Consider the following 16,257-nt stretch of genomic DNA (forward strand, 5'->3'; position numbering starts at 1 on the left):
CCTGATATAAGGAGTACAAGACTGGGGAGAGGAGCTGGGAGTTCAGATAAAGATTGGCCATGATCTAACTGAATGGCAAAACAGGCCCAAAATGGTCAGGTTCTGATGTTGCTAAATGAACCTGTGGAGATTGGGAACTACCGTGAATCCCACTTCACTACCAAACGTTTTGTAGAGGATCCATCACAATTTACAGGTATGTTCGTGTGACAAGATGGCAGCTGCACAATGCAATTTCAATAATGTACAATACTGATTCTGGGGATACAGAGCACATCAAGGGGGAGCACGTACTTTTGCCCTTCTGCAATCTGCTGCATTCTGAAGGCCTCTGCTTCTGCCGGCCTCTTCACTGTCCCTATCAGCTCCTTGTCCATACGAGCAATTTCTTTCTCCTCTATGTCGATCTGCTTTTTGCGCTGGACCACCTCGATCTCTATTTCTTCCTGACGGATTTTCTGCTGCTCCTTAGCTCCCTGCAGCTCGTAAGCCAGCTGAGCCTCTGCTTTCTAAATAGAGCCAAGAAAATACAAGACAAAGCATTAATCTAGCTTGGCCCAGACAGTGACGTCAAAGCTTTAATCCTCACCGTGCTTGCAGGACATTACAAATTAAGCTTAAACATTTACATTTAAACATTTTTGAATCTATATTCAGCATTTCTTTCTCTGCTGCTCAGTCAATGGACGAACAACCTACTACAAAGTTGTTATCTACAGCAGAATTTAGTTTTATTGTTCTTTTAAAAACTATGAATCCTAACAGAAAATATGTCTCTATTGAGAATTTAACCAACGATAGCTGTACCCGCCCTAACTTGGACATTATCACCATTCCCACATCACTGGGTTAAAAGCCAATAATTCTCTACGTAATGTCTACTTCATTACATGGCCCACCATAACCTTCTAAAGGGTAACCAGGGATAACGAATAAACAACTAATAAATGCTGACGTGCCACTGTTCAGAATTGGGGAAAATTAAGATGAAAAAAATCCAAAGTAAAACAGGGAGTTGATTAGGGACAAATGTCTGGAGAAATGATGAGCTGCAAATTCGCCTATCAGTGGAAAACAAGTATTTTTCCGATGTGATTCGAGAAAATAATGGGGCTCTCGAGGTAGTAACTTCATAAGGAAATGGTCACGTGCCTGCCAAAAGCCAACTCCACAGGGTGAATGACTTCAAAGGGAAAGAAATAGGATAACTGTAGAACCCTAACTAAGGAAAGCAGGGGAAGAGAGAGACACCTAACATCAGAACTGTATCAAGTTGCAGATATGTTTCCTGAAAGAAGCAGTCATTTTCCAGAAGACTATTTCCCAGACGTGGTCACCATAATCTGGTTAGCTCATAAAGTTACTTCATATTGGATGTTGTTTGGTGCCTCAGAGTTCAGGTAATGGAGGTTTGGGGACCAAGGCATGGTTCCATCTAAAACTGCGTGTATAGTTATTGGTCTGCTCAAGCATCATAGTGTATTATTGTCCTTCCTGTTGTGTGTGTTTTTGTTTTTCCTTTAAGTTCATGAATATGCTTTGTTAAATAGTTCACACAGCGACTGGACTGCTCCCTGTTAGGGGGTTGTACATGTTCCTCACATTATACTAAAAACAAACAAACACCACTACGAACCGGAGTTCCAAGTTGCCTTCTGGATTTTGGGATACTCTTGCACTTATCAGCGTCGTTCGGCAAAACCCATATCCCCAAGAATGAAACGAGAGAGAAAGCTACGAAACATCCCAGGTTTATTTCCTGGTAATTGCTAGTTAAGCTGCTATAGGGCACTAAGGCTAGCCTCAGCATCCCAGGATTAGCAAAGCTCCTGCATTTGATCACTGCCCTATGGACTCCTCTATGGTGCCCAATAATCGAGGTATGGCACACTTGGAGCAGGTCACAAAGCTTATGATTGATGACTGATCTTAATTTAAAGGAATACTTCTCAATGCCCCTCCGGAACCTGTCCCATAAGCCCCGAGCTTGCACCCTTCATTGCCATGGTATTTGCTTTTGGTTTGTTTCCTCTCACCCATTGAGTATCTTGCCTCCAGTCAATGGACCTTGAACATTCCCTTCAAAGCTCACCATGTTGACCCTCACCACTCTTTTGTAGACTCCTGGGCTAGCCTCAACATTCTCTCTGCATTTTACCTTGGCCACTGTATGATCTGCTCCATTTTCTTGTCCCACGTGGCAAGGTTGAAAAATGGGATTTAAATATCATGAATTACAGAGAAGTTTGATAAATTTCTGCCCACAAGTCAGGTCGCCAAGAAGGCTACCAGAATGGAGAGGTTATAACTATCAGGGAAGATGAACTGACTGAGTGACGCTCTTTCTCCAGAAAAGGGAAGGTGGAGGGGTGAATTGGCGAGCATTAACATAATTAAGGGATTTGGTAGGGTGGAAATGGAGAAAATATTTTAGCTTGTGGGATAGACTAAAACGAGGATTAGAAAGCTTGGATAATCAGTCGTAAATCCAACATCTTTACCTAAGGAATGATTAGACCGTGGAACTCACTACCATTTGGTGTATTTTATGCATTAAATGCATTTAAGTATTGAAGGAGAAGCTGGACAAGCACAAAAGTTTGGAGCAGGCTTGCATGGAGGGTAAATACTAGCATAGACCCGATGGGCTGAATGGCCGGTTTCTGTGCTGTGCAATCCATGGCCGGAATTTTACCAGACACCGGAGTCAAGGCACAAAGCAGATCCCGAGCCTGTGCTTATTGGCAGCAGAACCTGCTCAGAAATGTTACCACAGACACCCCCCTAATTTACTAATTGTGCATTGCTGTGCAATTGAGCATGGTTGTGGGGGGGCACCTCCATTAAACTGGCAGTTTCTCCACATGGCAGAGGGTGGCTCCACTGTCAGAAAAATGATGACAGGGCCGATAAAAAAGGTCTCACGGCGAATAGCTGATAAGGATCCAGTCCAGCTGATGAGCTCTCCAGATATGGCTCCCGCTATTTCACTGTCACCCCCGCCATCTGTCCCTGCAGTCTGAGGGGGGCCAGTAAAATCCAGGCCTATGTCACAGAGACAAACCCTCGCACCGTACGTCACAGTGTCATCAGGACAAAATCATTTCTGATTTGCCAAGGATTCCCTGATCTCACATTGTCATTGAGAGTGAGAGTCAGCGGCAGAAGAAAATATACCTACTTTCATATTTATTTCCTGATTAAAGGATGCCTTCTGCATTTCGAATGCTCGCTTGGAGTCAGCCATCTTGGTGTCAGCACTATACTTAACATCCATGGCTTCTTTCTTGCATTCAGCTTCCTGTGGATTTTGGGGTTGGAGAAAACAAAGAATAATTTGGATTAGCCAGGCAGGATGAGCAAGACTCGAGCATTGAATTACATCATAATACATATATATGGTTTTGCAAGTTAACATTAATAAAGACAACCTGGAGTTCCCTAGTGAATACTGGAGTTATATGGGTCTCAGTTTTGGGTGGAAGGCGAGTTAGCTGCTCTCACCTGGTCTGATTTGCGGTGGTGGCTGTACCTGTAACTGAGGAGGCAGGAAGGGAAGCAGAGTTCCACTCTCGTTTATTACCCGATGACCAGGTGAGACAGCAGGGCGTCAAGATGAATCCACCTGGATAACAAAGATTGTGTTCCCTTTCCGATTGGCTGCGACAAGTTATACACCTAGTGGTGGACCAATGATGGTTGGCGGCAGGCTGTGGGAGTTGGAGGACTGGAGAATAGCCAATGTTGTTCCTCTGTTTAAGAAGGGTAGCAAGGATAATCCAGGGAACTACAGGCCGGTGAGCCTTACGTCAGTGGTAGGGAAATTACTGGAGAGAATTCTTCGAGACAGGATTTACTCCCATTTGGAAGCAAATGGACGTATTAGTGAGAGGCAGCATGGTTTTGTGAAGGGGAGGTCGTGTCTCACTAACTTGATAGAGTTTTTCGAGGAGGTCACAAAGATGATTGATGCAGGTAGGACAGTGGATGTTGTCTATATGGACTTCAGTAAGGCCTTTGACAAGGTCCCTCATGGTAGACTAGTACAAAAGGTGAAGTCACACGGGATCAGGGGTGAGCTGGCAAGGTGGATACAGAACTGGCTAGATCATAGAAGGCAGAGAGTAGCAATGGAAGGATGCTTTTCTAATTGGAGGGCTGTGACTAGTGGTGTTCCGCAGGGATCAGTGCTGGGACCTTTGCTGTTTGTAATATATATAAATGATTTGGAGGAAAATGTAACTGGTCTGATTCGTAGGTTTGCAGACGACACAAAGGTTGGTGGAATTGTGGATAGCGATGAGGACTGTCAGAGGATACAGCAGGATTTAGATTGTTTGGAGACTTGGGCGGAGAGATGGCAGATGGAGTTTAATCCGGACAAATGCGAGGTAATGCATTTTGGAAGGTCTAATGCAGGTAGGGAATATACAGTGAATGGTAGAACCCTCAAGAGTATTGAAAGTCAAAGAGATCGAGGTGTACAGGTCCACAGGTCACTGAAGGGGGCAACACAGGTGGAGAAGGGAGTCAAGAAGGCATACGGCATGCTTGCCTTCATTGGCCGGGGCATTGAGTATAAGAATTGGCAAGTCATGTTGCAGCTGTATAGAACCTTAGTTAGGCCACACTTGGGAGTACAGTGTTCAATTCTGGTCGCCACACTACCAGAAGGATGTGGAGGCTTTAGAGAGGGTGCAGAAGAGATTTACCAGAATGTTGCCTGGTATGGAGGGCATTAGCTATGAGGAGCGGTTGAATAAACTCGGTTTGTTCTCACTGGAACGACGGCGGTTGAGGGGCGACCTGATAGAGGTCTACAAAATTATGAGGGGCATAGACAGAGTGGATAGTCAGAGGCTTTTCCCCAGGGTAGAGGGGTCAATTACTAGGGGGCATAGGTTTAAGGTGAGAGGGGCAAGGTTTAGAGTAGATGTACGAGGCAAGTGTTTTGCACAGAGGGCAGTGGGTGCCTGGAACTCGCTACCGGAGGTGGTGGTGGAAGCAGGGACAATAGTGACATTTAAGGGGCATCTTGACAAATATATGAATAGGATGGGAATAGAGGGATACAGACCCAGGAAGTGTAGAAGATTGTAGTTTAGTCGGGCAGCATGGTCGGCACGGGCTTGGAGGGCCTGTTCCTGTGCTGTACATTTCTTTGGTCATGTGCAGATTTCTCCAGGAATGCACCCAACCAGAGTTGGTAATGCCTGCTAAGATATTATAGATTGATTATAGCGATAAACATCTTGAGCAGAGGAGAAAGGTCTGGGAGCAAAAAAAACAAACAAACCCTAGTTTAGGCTGGAGGTGAATCACTGCCCTTCAATCTGGAGAAACGTTAACACAATTCAGACACCGTGATTCATACTGTAAGGATCCTCCAGTATAAACCCGGTTTTCCTCTTTTATTTTATTTTTGCGATTACAATTTTTACCCATGGACGATTAATGAACCTGTACCTGTAATGCAGGCTTCTGCCATTAATTCAAGCAGGAGAAATCAGTGATTTTCTTTTTTAAATTTAGTGTATCCAATTAATTTTTTCCAATTAAGGGGCAATTTAGCGTGGCCAATCCACCTACCCTGCACATCTTTGGGTTGTGGGGGCGAAACCCACGCAAACACGGGGAGAATGTGCAAACTCCACACGGAGAGTGACCCAGAGCCGGGATCGAACCTGGGACCTCGGCGCCGTGAGGCAGCAGTGCTAACCACTGTTCCACCGTGCTGACCTAGGAGAAATCAGTGATGACTGGTTTTAGTTTCATTTTGGATTCTGAAGCCTGGATGGAGGAGCTCTAACTCGCTCTCTCAAAAGTCTGAGGAATTCTCCCTAAACATCCACTGTAGGAACTCTTTTCGCTCCCCAGTAAGGCTGGATGTCATTTTATTGAAACCGCAAAGGATTGAGATTAAAACTCAGGCTGGAAACCGGGTTTGATGCGAAACACAGTCTTAAGAGAGAGGCAGACTCAAAGGTGGACCTTTGAGTTGAAGGCCCAGTTTTATAAAGGCTAAAGTTCTCTGGGAACGAGACAGACTCGCGGTTGGTGTGTTGCCTCCCAAGTGCCAGGGTGCGTGATGTCTCGGATCGTGTTTTCGGGATCCTTAAGGGGGAGGGGGAGCAGCCCCAAGTCGTGGTCCACATAGGTAGGAAGAGGGATAGGGATGTAAGGCATCAATTCAGGGAGCTAGGGTGGAAACTTAGATCGAGGACAAACAGAGTTATTATCTCTGGGTTGTTACCTGTGCCACGTGATAGCGAGACGAGGAACAGGGAGAGAGAGGAGTTGAGCACGTGGCTACAGGGATGGTGCAGGAGGGAGGGTTTCAGATTTCTGGATAATTGGGGCTCATTCTGGGGTCGGTGGGATCTCTACAAACTGGATGGTCTACACCTGGACCAGAGGGGTACCAGTATCCTGGGGGTGAAATTTGCTAATGCTCTTCGGGAGGGTTTAAACTAGTTCAACAGGGGCTTGGGAATCTGAATTGTAGCTCCAGTATACAGGAGGTTGAGAGTAGTGGGGTCATGAGTAAGGTTTGAAAGTTGCAGGAGTGTACCAGCAGGCAGGATGGTGGTTTGAAGTGTGTCTTCTTCAATGCCAGGAGCATCCGGAATAAGGTGGGTGAACTAGCGGCATGGGTTGGTACATGGGACTTCGAAGTGGTGGCCATTTCGGAGACATGGATAGAGCAGGGACAGGAATGGTTGTTGCAGATGCCAGGGTTTAGATATTTCAGTAAGCGCAGGGAAGGTGGTAAAAGAGGGGAGGGATGGCATTGTTAGTCAAGGACAGTATTATGGTGGCAGAAAGGACGTTTGATAAGGACTCGTCTACTGAGGTAGTATGGGCTGAGGTTAAAAACAGGAAAGGAGAGGTCACCATGTTAGGGGTTTTCTATCGGCCTCCGAAAAGTTCCAGAGATGTAGAGGAAAGGATTGCAAAGATGATTCTGGATAGGAGCGAAAGCAACAGGTTAATTGTTATGGGGGACTTTTAACTTTCCAAATATTGACTGGAAACGCTGTAGTTCGAGTACTTTAGATGGGTCCGTTTTTGTCCAATGTGTGCAGGAGGGTTTCCTGACACAGTATGTAGATAGGCCAACGAGAGGCGAGGCCATATTGGATTTGGTACTGGGTAATGAACCAGGACAGGTGTTAGATTTGGAGGTAGGTGAGCACTTTGGTGATAGTGACCACAATTCGATCATGTTTACTTTAGTGATGGAAAGGGATAGGTATATACCGCAGGGCAAGAGTTATATCTCGGGGAAAGGCATTTATGATGCGATGAGGCAAGACTTAGGATGCATCGGATGGAGAGGAAAACTGCAGGGGATGGGCACAATGGAAATGTGGAGCTTGTTTAAGGAATAGCTACTGCGTGTCCTTGATAAGTATGTACCTGTCAGGCAGGGAGGAAGTGGTCGTGCAAGGGAACCGTGGTTTACTAAAGCAGTCGAAACACTTGTCAAGAGGAAGAAGGAGGCTTATGTAAAGATGAGACATGAAGGTTCAGTAAGGGCGCTCAAGAGTTACAAGTTAGCTAGGAAGAACCTAAAGAGAGAGCTAAGAAGAGCCAGGAGGGGACATGAGACGTCTTTGGCAGGTAGGATCAAGGATAACCCTGAAGCTTTCTATAGATATGTCAGGAATAAACGAATGACTAGGGTAAGAGTAGGGCCAGTCAAGGACAGTAGTGGGAAGTTGTGCTTGGAGTCCGAGGAGATAGGAGAGGCGCTAAATGAATATTTTTCGTCAGTATTCACACAGGAAAAAGACAATGTTGTCGAGGAGAACACTGAGATTCAGGGCTACTAGAATAGAAGGGCTTGAGGTTCATAAGGAGGAGGTGTTAGCAATTCTGGAAAGTGTGAAAATAGATAAGTCCCCTGGGCCGGATGGGGTTTATCCTAGGATTCTCTGGGAAGCTAGGGAGGAGATTGCTGAGCCTTTGGCTTTGATCTTTAAGTCACCTTTGTCTACAGGAATAGTGCCAGAAGACTGGAGGACAGCAAATGTTGTCCCCTTGTTCAAGAAGGGGAGTAGAGACAACCCCAGTAACTATAGACCTGTGAGCCTTACTTCTGTTGTGGGCAAAATCTTGGAAAGGTTTATAAGAGATAGGATGTATAATCATCTGGAAAGGAATAATTTGATTAGAGATAGTCAACACGGTTTTGTGAAGGGTGGGTCGTGCCTCACAAACCTTATTGAGTTCTTTGAGAAGGTGACCAAACAGGTGGATGAGGGTAAAGCAGTTGATGTGGTGTATATGGATTTCAGTAAAGCGTTTGATAAGGTTCCCCACGGTAGGCTACTGCAGAAAATACGGAGGCATGGGATTCAGGGTCATTTAGCAGTTTGGATCAGAAATTGGCTAGCTGGAAGAAGACAAAGGGTGGTGGTTGATGGGAAATGTTCAGATTGAGTCCAGTTACTAGTGGTGTACCACAAGGATCTGTTTGTCATTTTTATAAATGACCTGGAGGAGGGCGTAGAAGGATGGGTGAGTAAATTTGCAGATGACACTAAAGTCGGTGGAGTTGTGGACAGTGCGGACGGATATTACAAGTTACAGAGGGACATAGATAAGCTGCAGCGCTGGGCTGAGAGGTGGCAAATGGAGTTTAATGCAGAAAAGTGTGAGGTGATTCAGTTTGGAAGGAATAACAGGAAGACAGAGTACTGGGCTAATGGTAAGATTCTTGGCAGTGGATGAGCAGAGAAATCCCGGTGTCCACGTACATCGATCCCTGAAAGTTGCCACCCAGGTTGAGAGGGTTGTTAAGAAGGCGTACGGTGTGTTAGCTTTTATTGGTGGATGGATTGAGTTTCGGAGCCATGAGGTCATGTTGCAGCTGTACAAAACTCTGGTGCGGCCGCATTTGGAGTATTGCGTGCAATTCTGGTCGCCGCATTATAGGAAGCATTGGAAAGGGTGAAGAGGAGGTTTACCAGAATGTTGCCTGGTATGGAGGGAAGATCTTATGAGGAAAGGCTGAGGGACTTGAGGCTGTTTTTGTTAGAGAGAAGGTTAAGAGGTGACTTAATTGAGGCATACAAGATGATCAGAGGATTGGATAGTGTGGACAGTGAGAGCCTTCTTCCTCGGATGGTGATGTCTAGCACGAGGGGACATAGCTTTACATTGAGGGGAAATAGATATGACAGATGTCAGAGGTAGGTTCTTTACTCAGAGAGTAGTAAGGGTGTGGAATGCCCTGCCTGCAACAGTAGTGGACTCGCCAACACTAAGGGCATTCAAATGGTCATTGGATAGACATATGGACGATAAGGGAATAGTGTAGATGGGCTTTAGAGTGGTTTCACAGGTCGGCGCAACATCAAGGGCCGAAGGGCCTGTACTGCGCTGTAATGTTCTATGTTCTAAAGTGTTTCTCCAGAAGAAATCCTACTGCGAGTACTGAATGAAGGTTTCTACAAGAAGACCATCACCAACTGTACTCCAGTGGCTTCGATCAATCAGCCTGCAGGGAGGGCAGCCTGCTACAAAAATTCACGTCGAAACCAAGGACTCTTATCTTTCTTTTACCTCAATTATTTATACCCTTTTCCACTCCTCTGTGTTTACTCTGTCTTGTGTGCGTGGGTAGTGGGTGGGACAGTAAAGGGGAGGTAGTAGGTCACCTCGCCATTTTTCCGTTTTAATTACTGCATTTTTCGTCTTAATTTCTGTTATAAATAAACAGTAATTCTGTTTCAACTTACAAACCTGGTGACTGCAAATTATTGGGCAGTCAAGGGCCAAAGATTTCATAGAAATGGTTGGTTAATTCACTTGTGTTGGGACTCCGGGGCCTGTGGGGCTGCAATTGACCGTGCACTGGCCCAACATGTCATAGTAACGATACAAACTTGTTTAATGAGTTTGAGGACAAAGCACTGGCAGAAACTGTTTGTAACCTATATTATGGACTTTTCCTGTTGTACACAATAGCTACAGAGTGGAGACATTTTGCAATCGTTGACAAGCGCCAATCCAGGTGTCATTGATGAACACCACAGATCAAGTCTGATTATTTTCACACTGTTAGAAGCAAGGATCTAGGGATCTATGGATTGGACACTACATAAAAGAGTGAGTAATATACAGGAGCTAGGCATGCGTGTTCCACACCGAGTGTCACTCCTGCTGAACTGATCAGAATTAATGGCACATTGATCTCGGAGCTTTCCAGTTAATGATTTGTGAATCACAGTTACCCGAATTCCGGCGTCTCTCTCAGCTTCTGCCACTCCTATCTCTGCGTCTCTCTGCACTATCGCTGTCTGCGACTTCCCCAATGAGCTTAGGTACTCCACTTTGTCATAAACATCCTGTAACACAACGAGAACAAAGGAGATCACTGGCACCTTGAACAGGCTCTCATCAGTGAAACACATTTAATCATAAAAATCAATAATGGAGCTCACATTGGCAAAAATCAACAACTGACAATGGTGAACATGTTGGTAAATGGTTCAGTGAAACAAAACACTGGGCATAGACCCACAGAAGGTTATTCTGCAGAATCGGCTGTGCGCTGGTGTTGCACTTTGGTTTAGCCACTTAGTTTAATTTCACTCTTCAGCTGAAATACGAGTACCCAATTCTTTTTTTCCAATTAAGGGGCAATTTAGCCAATCCACCTACCCTGCACATTTTATCAGGTTGTGGGGGTGAGACCCACGCAGACACAGGGAGAATGTGCAAACTCCACACGGACAGTGACCCGGGGCTGGAATGGAACCCGGGTCCTCAGCGCCTTGAGGCAGCAGTGCTAACCACTGCGCCACCATGCTGCCATCTATGAAATACTTTTGATGTACAGTCACTGCAGTAATGTGTGAAATGCGGGAGGGAATCTACACACAGCTAGCTTCCATGCAAACATCAACCTGATAATGACCAGTTCTTGGGTTGTGTGAGTGATTGAGGAATGAATATTGGCCAGAACATCTCTGCTGCTCTTATGAACATATGAATTAGGTGGAGTAGGCTACTCCACCCCCGAGAGTCTGCTCCGCCATTCATTAAGATAGTGGTTGATTTGATTCGAACCTCAACTCTTCATTCTTGCCTATCCTGGATAACCTTTCACCCCATTGCTTCTCAAGAATCTATTCATCTTAAAAATATTCAAAGACTCTGCTTACATCAGCTTTTGAGGAAGAGAGTTCCAAAGGCTTTCAACCCTCAGAAACAAATTCTCTTAATCTCCGTCTTAAAGGAGTGACCCCTTATTTTTAGTAAGAAGTCTTACAACACCAGGTTAAAGTCCAACAGGCTTGTTTCAAACACTAGCTTTCGGAGCACTGCTCCTTCCTCAGGTGAATGAAGGAGGAAGGAGCAGTGCTCCGAAACCAGTTGGACTTTAACCTGGTGTTGTAAGACTTCTTACTGTGCTCACCTCAGTCTAATGCCGGCATTTCCACATCATGGCCCTTATTTTTAAGCAGTGATCTCTAGTTTGAAATTCTCCCACAAGAGGAAAACATCCTCTCCACAACCACCCTGCTAATACCCCTCAGGGTATTAGATGTTTCAATTAAGTTGCCCCTTACTTTTCATGTTTCCAGCAGATACATGTCCAGCCTGTCCAGACCCATTCCATGTCTAAGTCCAGTAAACCATCTCTTAACTGCTTCCAATTCATTTACAGCGTTCCTTAACTAAGATCAATACTGTACACCGTACTCCAGATGTAGTCTCCATATAACTGAATCAAAACGTCCATACTTTTGTAATCAATTCCCCTTGCAATAAATGATAACCTTGTATTATCCTACCTAATTACGTGCAGTACCTGTATGCTAATATTTTGCGATTCATGCACTAGGACACCCAGATCCCTCTGTACCCGAGCTCTGCAATTTCTCACCGTTAGATAATAAGCTTTGTTTTTATGCTTCCTTCCAAAAAGGACAATATCACATTTGCCCACATTATACTCCATTTGCCAGATATTTGCCCATTCACTTAGTCTGTCTATGTTCCCTTTGTGGCCTCCTTACATCCTCTTCCCAATTTACTTTCACAATTTACTTTCCTACCTCTTTGTGTCATCACCAAATTTAGCAACCGTACCTTCAGTCTCTTCATCCAAGTCATTTATATAAATTGCAAAAAAGTTGAGACACCAACACTGTTCCCTGTGGCACACCACTCGTCACATCCTGCCAACCAGAAATTACCCATTTATGCGTACTTTGTTTTCTGTTAGCTAGCCAACCTTTTATTTATGCAAACATGTCCCCCCCACTCCACCACCCCCATACCATGAGCTTTTATTTCCCACACAAACCTGTGATGTGGCACCTTATCAAATGTCTTCTGGAAATCTAAGTACAGTACATCCACCAGTTTCCTTGATCCACAGCACTTTATCCATAGTACATGTTAAATTTGTTAAACATGATTTCCCTTTCACAAAACCCTGGTGACTCTGCCCGAGTCGGCTATTACATATTCATTAATAGCTTCTAATATTTTCCCCAAAATAGTGCTGGGGATCTTTTACATCCATCCGAGGAGGCAGATGGGACCTCTGTTTAACTTCTCCAACAAGTAACACTCCTTTGGTACTGCACTGGAGTGTCAGTCTATATTTTTGTCCCAGAATGGGGCTTGCATCCGTAACCTTATTTACTCAGAGGTGAGAGTGCTGTCAACTGAGTGAGAGCTGACATGAAAACCATCATCTAATTCCCTTTCATTTAAATCTTGGCTGGGGGTAATTCTCAACACAGATTTCAGTATTTGTTTTTTCTCTGCTCCTTCAACAAAGCCCACCAAGTTTCCTCAAAGCACCCATCTCCAAGATCAACAGACATCCACATGGCTAAAAACTATTTTCTTCAACAAAACTCATCTGCACTTTATCCCAGCCAAAAAGTAGCTTTTAAATTATATTTTGGCAGGGCGCCTGGTGATCGATAGCTTGAAATAACTGATATTCCACCTTGCCTCCAGTAACAGGATGGCTCAAGCGCTAAGGGCTGAGACGCCTCACTCAACAAGTCCCCGATCTCAGCAATGCTGGATAAGGAGCACAGAATGAAAACACTTCGCAATGGTCAAGAAACAGGGGAAGAGTGAAGTTGGGGGCAATTTTGTGAGCAACATGCAGAGTCAGAATTTGATTGTAAATTTGATCCAGACTTTTTCAAACTCCAGTGTGAAGTCAGGTTAGAACGTTCAAAATCAGAGACAAATGCAATATTGGCAATGATGGAGCATTTTCCATATGAAAAATACAGAAGATTCTGAAGAATGCCAGTGCTGACAGAAGGCAAGTCAGGAGTGTCACAAACAAATGGGGGAAATCGCCATTTTCTGGGCAGCACGGTGGCAGAGTGGCTAGCACTGCTGCTTCACAGCACCAGGGACCCTGGGTTCAATTCCAACCTTGAGTGACTGTGTGGAGTCTGCACGTTCTCCCCGTGTCTGTGTGGATTTCCTCTGGATACTCTGGTTTCCTCCCACAGTCCAAAGATGTGCAGGTTAGGTGGATTGGCCATGCTAAATTACCCCTTAGTGTCCAGGGATATGCAGGTTAGGTGGGGTTATGGGAATAGGGCAGGGGCCTAGGAAGGGTGTTCTTTGAGGGTCGGTACAGGCCCGATGGGCCAATTGATTCTGTGATGTGCATTTTACTGCCGAATCTTTAAAAGTCAAGACACCATATTAATTTAAATTAGTGCTCCACAGGACATTTTCATTACACAGGAAAAATGTTTCAATGACCATTGTAAACGAAAGGAGTCAACCAGGCAGTGAATGTTGGCTAAGAAAGCAAATTATTTGTACTTCTTCACTGAATGGAAATTCCCAGAAAAAGAAATGGAAAGAAATGCCAGCACTTACCAAATTGCTTCCATCCCTAGATTAATGCATTAGCTCATATACCGTGTCCCTTGCTGTTTAATCCTTGCAGAATTACAGCATTATTTCTGCACCATAGTTAAGGGAACCTAATTTGATTTCAAGTCAGAGAATTGCACAAGTTAAATCATTCGAGGATTTCACTATTTCTACCCAGTGAGAAGATTTAGGCTCAGTCGGTCGCACCATCACCTTCCAGCCATGTGGCCGTGGGTTCAAGCTCCACTCTCGGACTTGGGTAAGATGATACCTCAGTGCAACACTGGGTCCCATTCTTCGGAAGATGTGGCTAAACTGATGCCTCATTCGCCTGTTTTGATCATACGAGCAAAAGTTGGAAACCACCTGACACAAATTTGCCAAGTGTTTATTGTGAGAGATGAAAAATGCGTATTTCTTTTCAAATGAGAATTATGAGGCAATCAGAGGGTTAAAGTGTTACACATCCCCAATATTTCTAAATGCAAGCACAGCAAATACGGTGTCAGGTCTTAAAATATAAAATCAAAGCCTCTCACCACATTCTTAACATGGCTTTAGAATTTCAGTCTAAAAATAACACAGCTCTAGAGAATTGCATGGAGATGAGTGAACGTATGCTTGAAAGAGTGGAGCAGAATGTAATGGAGTAGGTACGTGTTAAAGAAATAGCCTCCTACTATACAATGTTATGACTCACTGAATACTGCAGGGTATTTAAACCCACCTTAGATGGGGTTGTCTTAAAATTCCCACCCCTCTTTTGAAACAAAGAGTGGTATCGGTACCTGTGATCTTACTGGAAAATGTGACTGGGTATTCCCACTGGCACGGTTTCAGATGCATAAGGGAAGCAAGATAAACACGTGAAGGAGAAAGGTAGAGAGGTAATGTCGATGGCATTAGATGAAGAGGTGTGGGAGGAGGCATGTGTAAAGTGAATAAGCGCAGAAGCAGATCATTCTATGTAAACCTCATTACAGCTTCCTCAATCGAACGGTCCATGGAGTTAGCTGATCTCAGTCAGGATGTGTTAGCTGAACGACAGGCAGCCCCAGAGCCTGAAGTCAAAATAAACACTTGCCGACCACCGATAGACTTTACTCTATGCTGGGTGACAGGTTGGACAGCCTTGACCGAGATGCTTTCCATGGTAATTTAGCTTGCTGACACACAATCGAGGTTTCCACATGACTGATGTATGCTCTCGCGCAGTACTGAAGGGGCATTAGAAGTGCCATCATTCTGGTGAAACATTAAACTGAGGCCTGTCTGCCCTCTTGGATGTAAATTATTCCATGTCACAAGAGCCAGGGAGGGGGGTTCTCACCAAGAGTCTCTGGCCAAAATCTATTCCTCAACCAACATCACCAAAACAGATTATTTGGTCATCATCACGTTGCTGTGTGTGGGAGCTTGCTGTGCCAAAATTGGATGTTACCTACTCTACAGCAGCAACTGAAGCATTTGATTGGCTTCCAGGTTCTTCGGGGTACAGTCAAGGTGCAATATAAATCTTCCTTGCCTGAAATGCAACTTGTTAAAGAAAACCAGTATTTCAAGCACAGGTCAATATGGTTCATAGTCATCTGGATTGGATTGGATTTGTTTATTGTCACGTGTACCGAGGTACAGTGAAAAGTATTTTTCTGCGAGCAGCTCAACAGATCATTAAGTACATGAGAAGAAAAGGGAATAAAAGAAAATACATCATAGGGCAACACATTTAATTAATGGTTTTGAAATAACATTGCACAACACAAACTCAGTATTCTTCAGCACTCTTTCAAACCTCACATTTGAGCAATCATCAGGACTGTCTACCTGCATCTCAACTTTCATCCATCTCCAACCTTACTTTGTCATATCGGTGATAAAACCCTCATTCATGCTTTAGACCAAATGTCACCCACGGAACCAGAGCTCCACTTTATGTAAACTCAAACCAATCTAGAATTTCTCCACCTGCATCGCACATGATGCAAAATCTCACTCACCATCACTACTGCCCTTACCTCCGGAAGCTCCCAATCTACCAGTTGGTTGATGCAGAAATTCAGCCGTAACCTTATTGAACGGCAGTGCAGGTTTGCCAGGCTGTGTTCTACTCCTGCTCATGTGTATTATGCTCTTCCCTAATAACCTCTCCATGACTTCTCACCTCCCTACCATTATAATCTCCTCCAGTAGTGCCATTCTGCCTCCATGCCCCCTACAATGATATACCATCTGTGGTGAAGCTTTCAGGCATAATGCCATCGCACGGTGGAACTTTCAAAAACCTGCTTAAAATCCACAGTTTCTTGTGCTGTGTTCTGTTCGGTCTGCTTGATCCACACAACCCTTGCTACTTCAATTAGTACAAGCCGGCACTCC

The 16,257-nt window shown here is 44.6% G+C and overlaps 1 protein-coding gene across 3 annotated transcripts in view; it reads right to left on the reverse strand.

Annotated features, from left to right (window-relative positions):
• Window positions 1–16,257, reverse strand: part of LOC140386987 (flotillin-2) — a 135,285-nt gene that overhangs the window by 10,843 nt on the left and 108,185 nt on the right. For all 3 annotated transcript variants that reach the window (XM_072469944.1, XM_072469945.1, XM_072469946.1), the window contains 3 exons: window positions 10,242–10,355; window positions 3,182–3,301; window positions 295–509 (listed from right to left, as the gene is read on the reverse strand). In XM_072469944.1, coding sequence (XP_072326045.1) covers window positions 295–509; window positions 3,182–3,301; window positions 10,242–10,355 — 449 coding nt within the window. The remainder of the gene's footprint in view (window positions 1–294; window positions 510–3,181; window positions 3,302–10,241; window positions 10,356–16,257) is intronic.

Source organism: Scyliorhinus torazame, chromosome 12 (assembly GCF_047496885.1).
Source record: "Scyliorhinus torazame isolate Kashiwa2021f chromosome 12, sScyTor2.1, whole genome shotgun sequence".
NCBI lineage: Eukaryota > Metazoa > Chordata > Chondrichthyes > Carcharhiniformes > Scyliorhinidae > Scyliorhinus > Scyliorhinus torazame.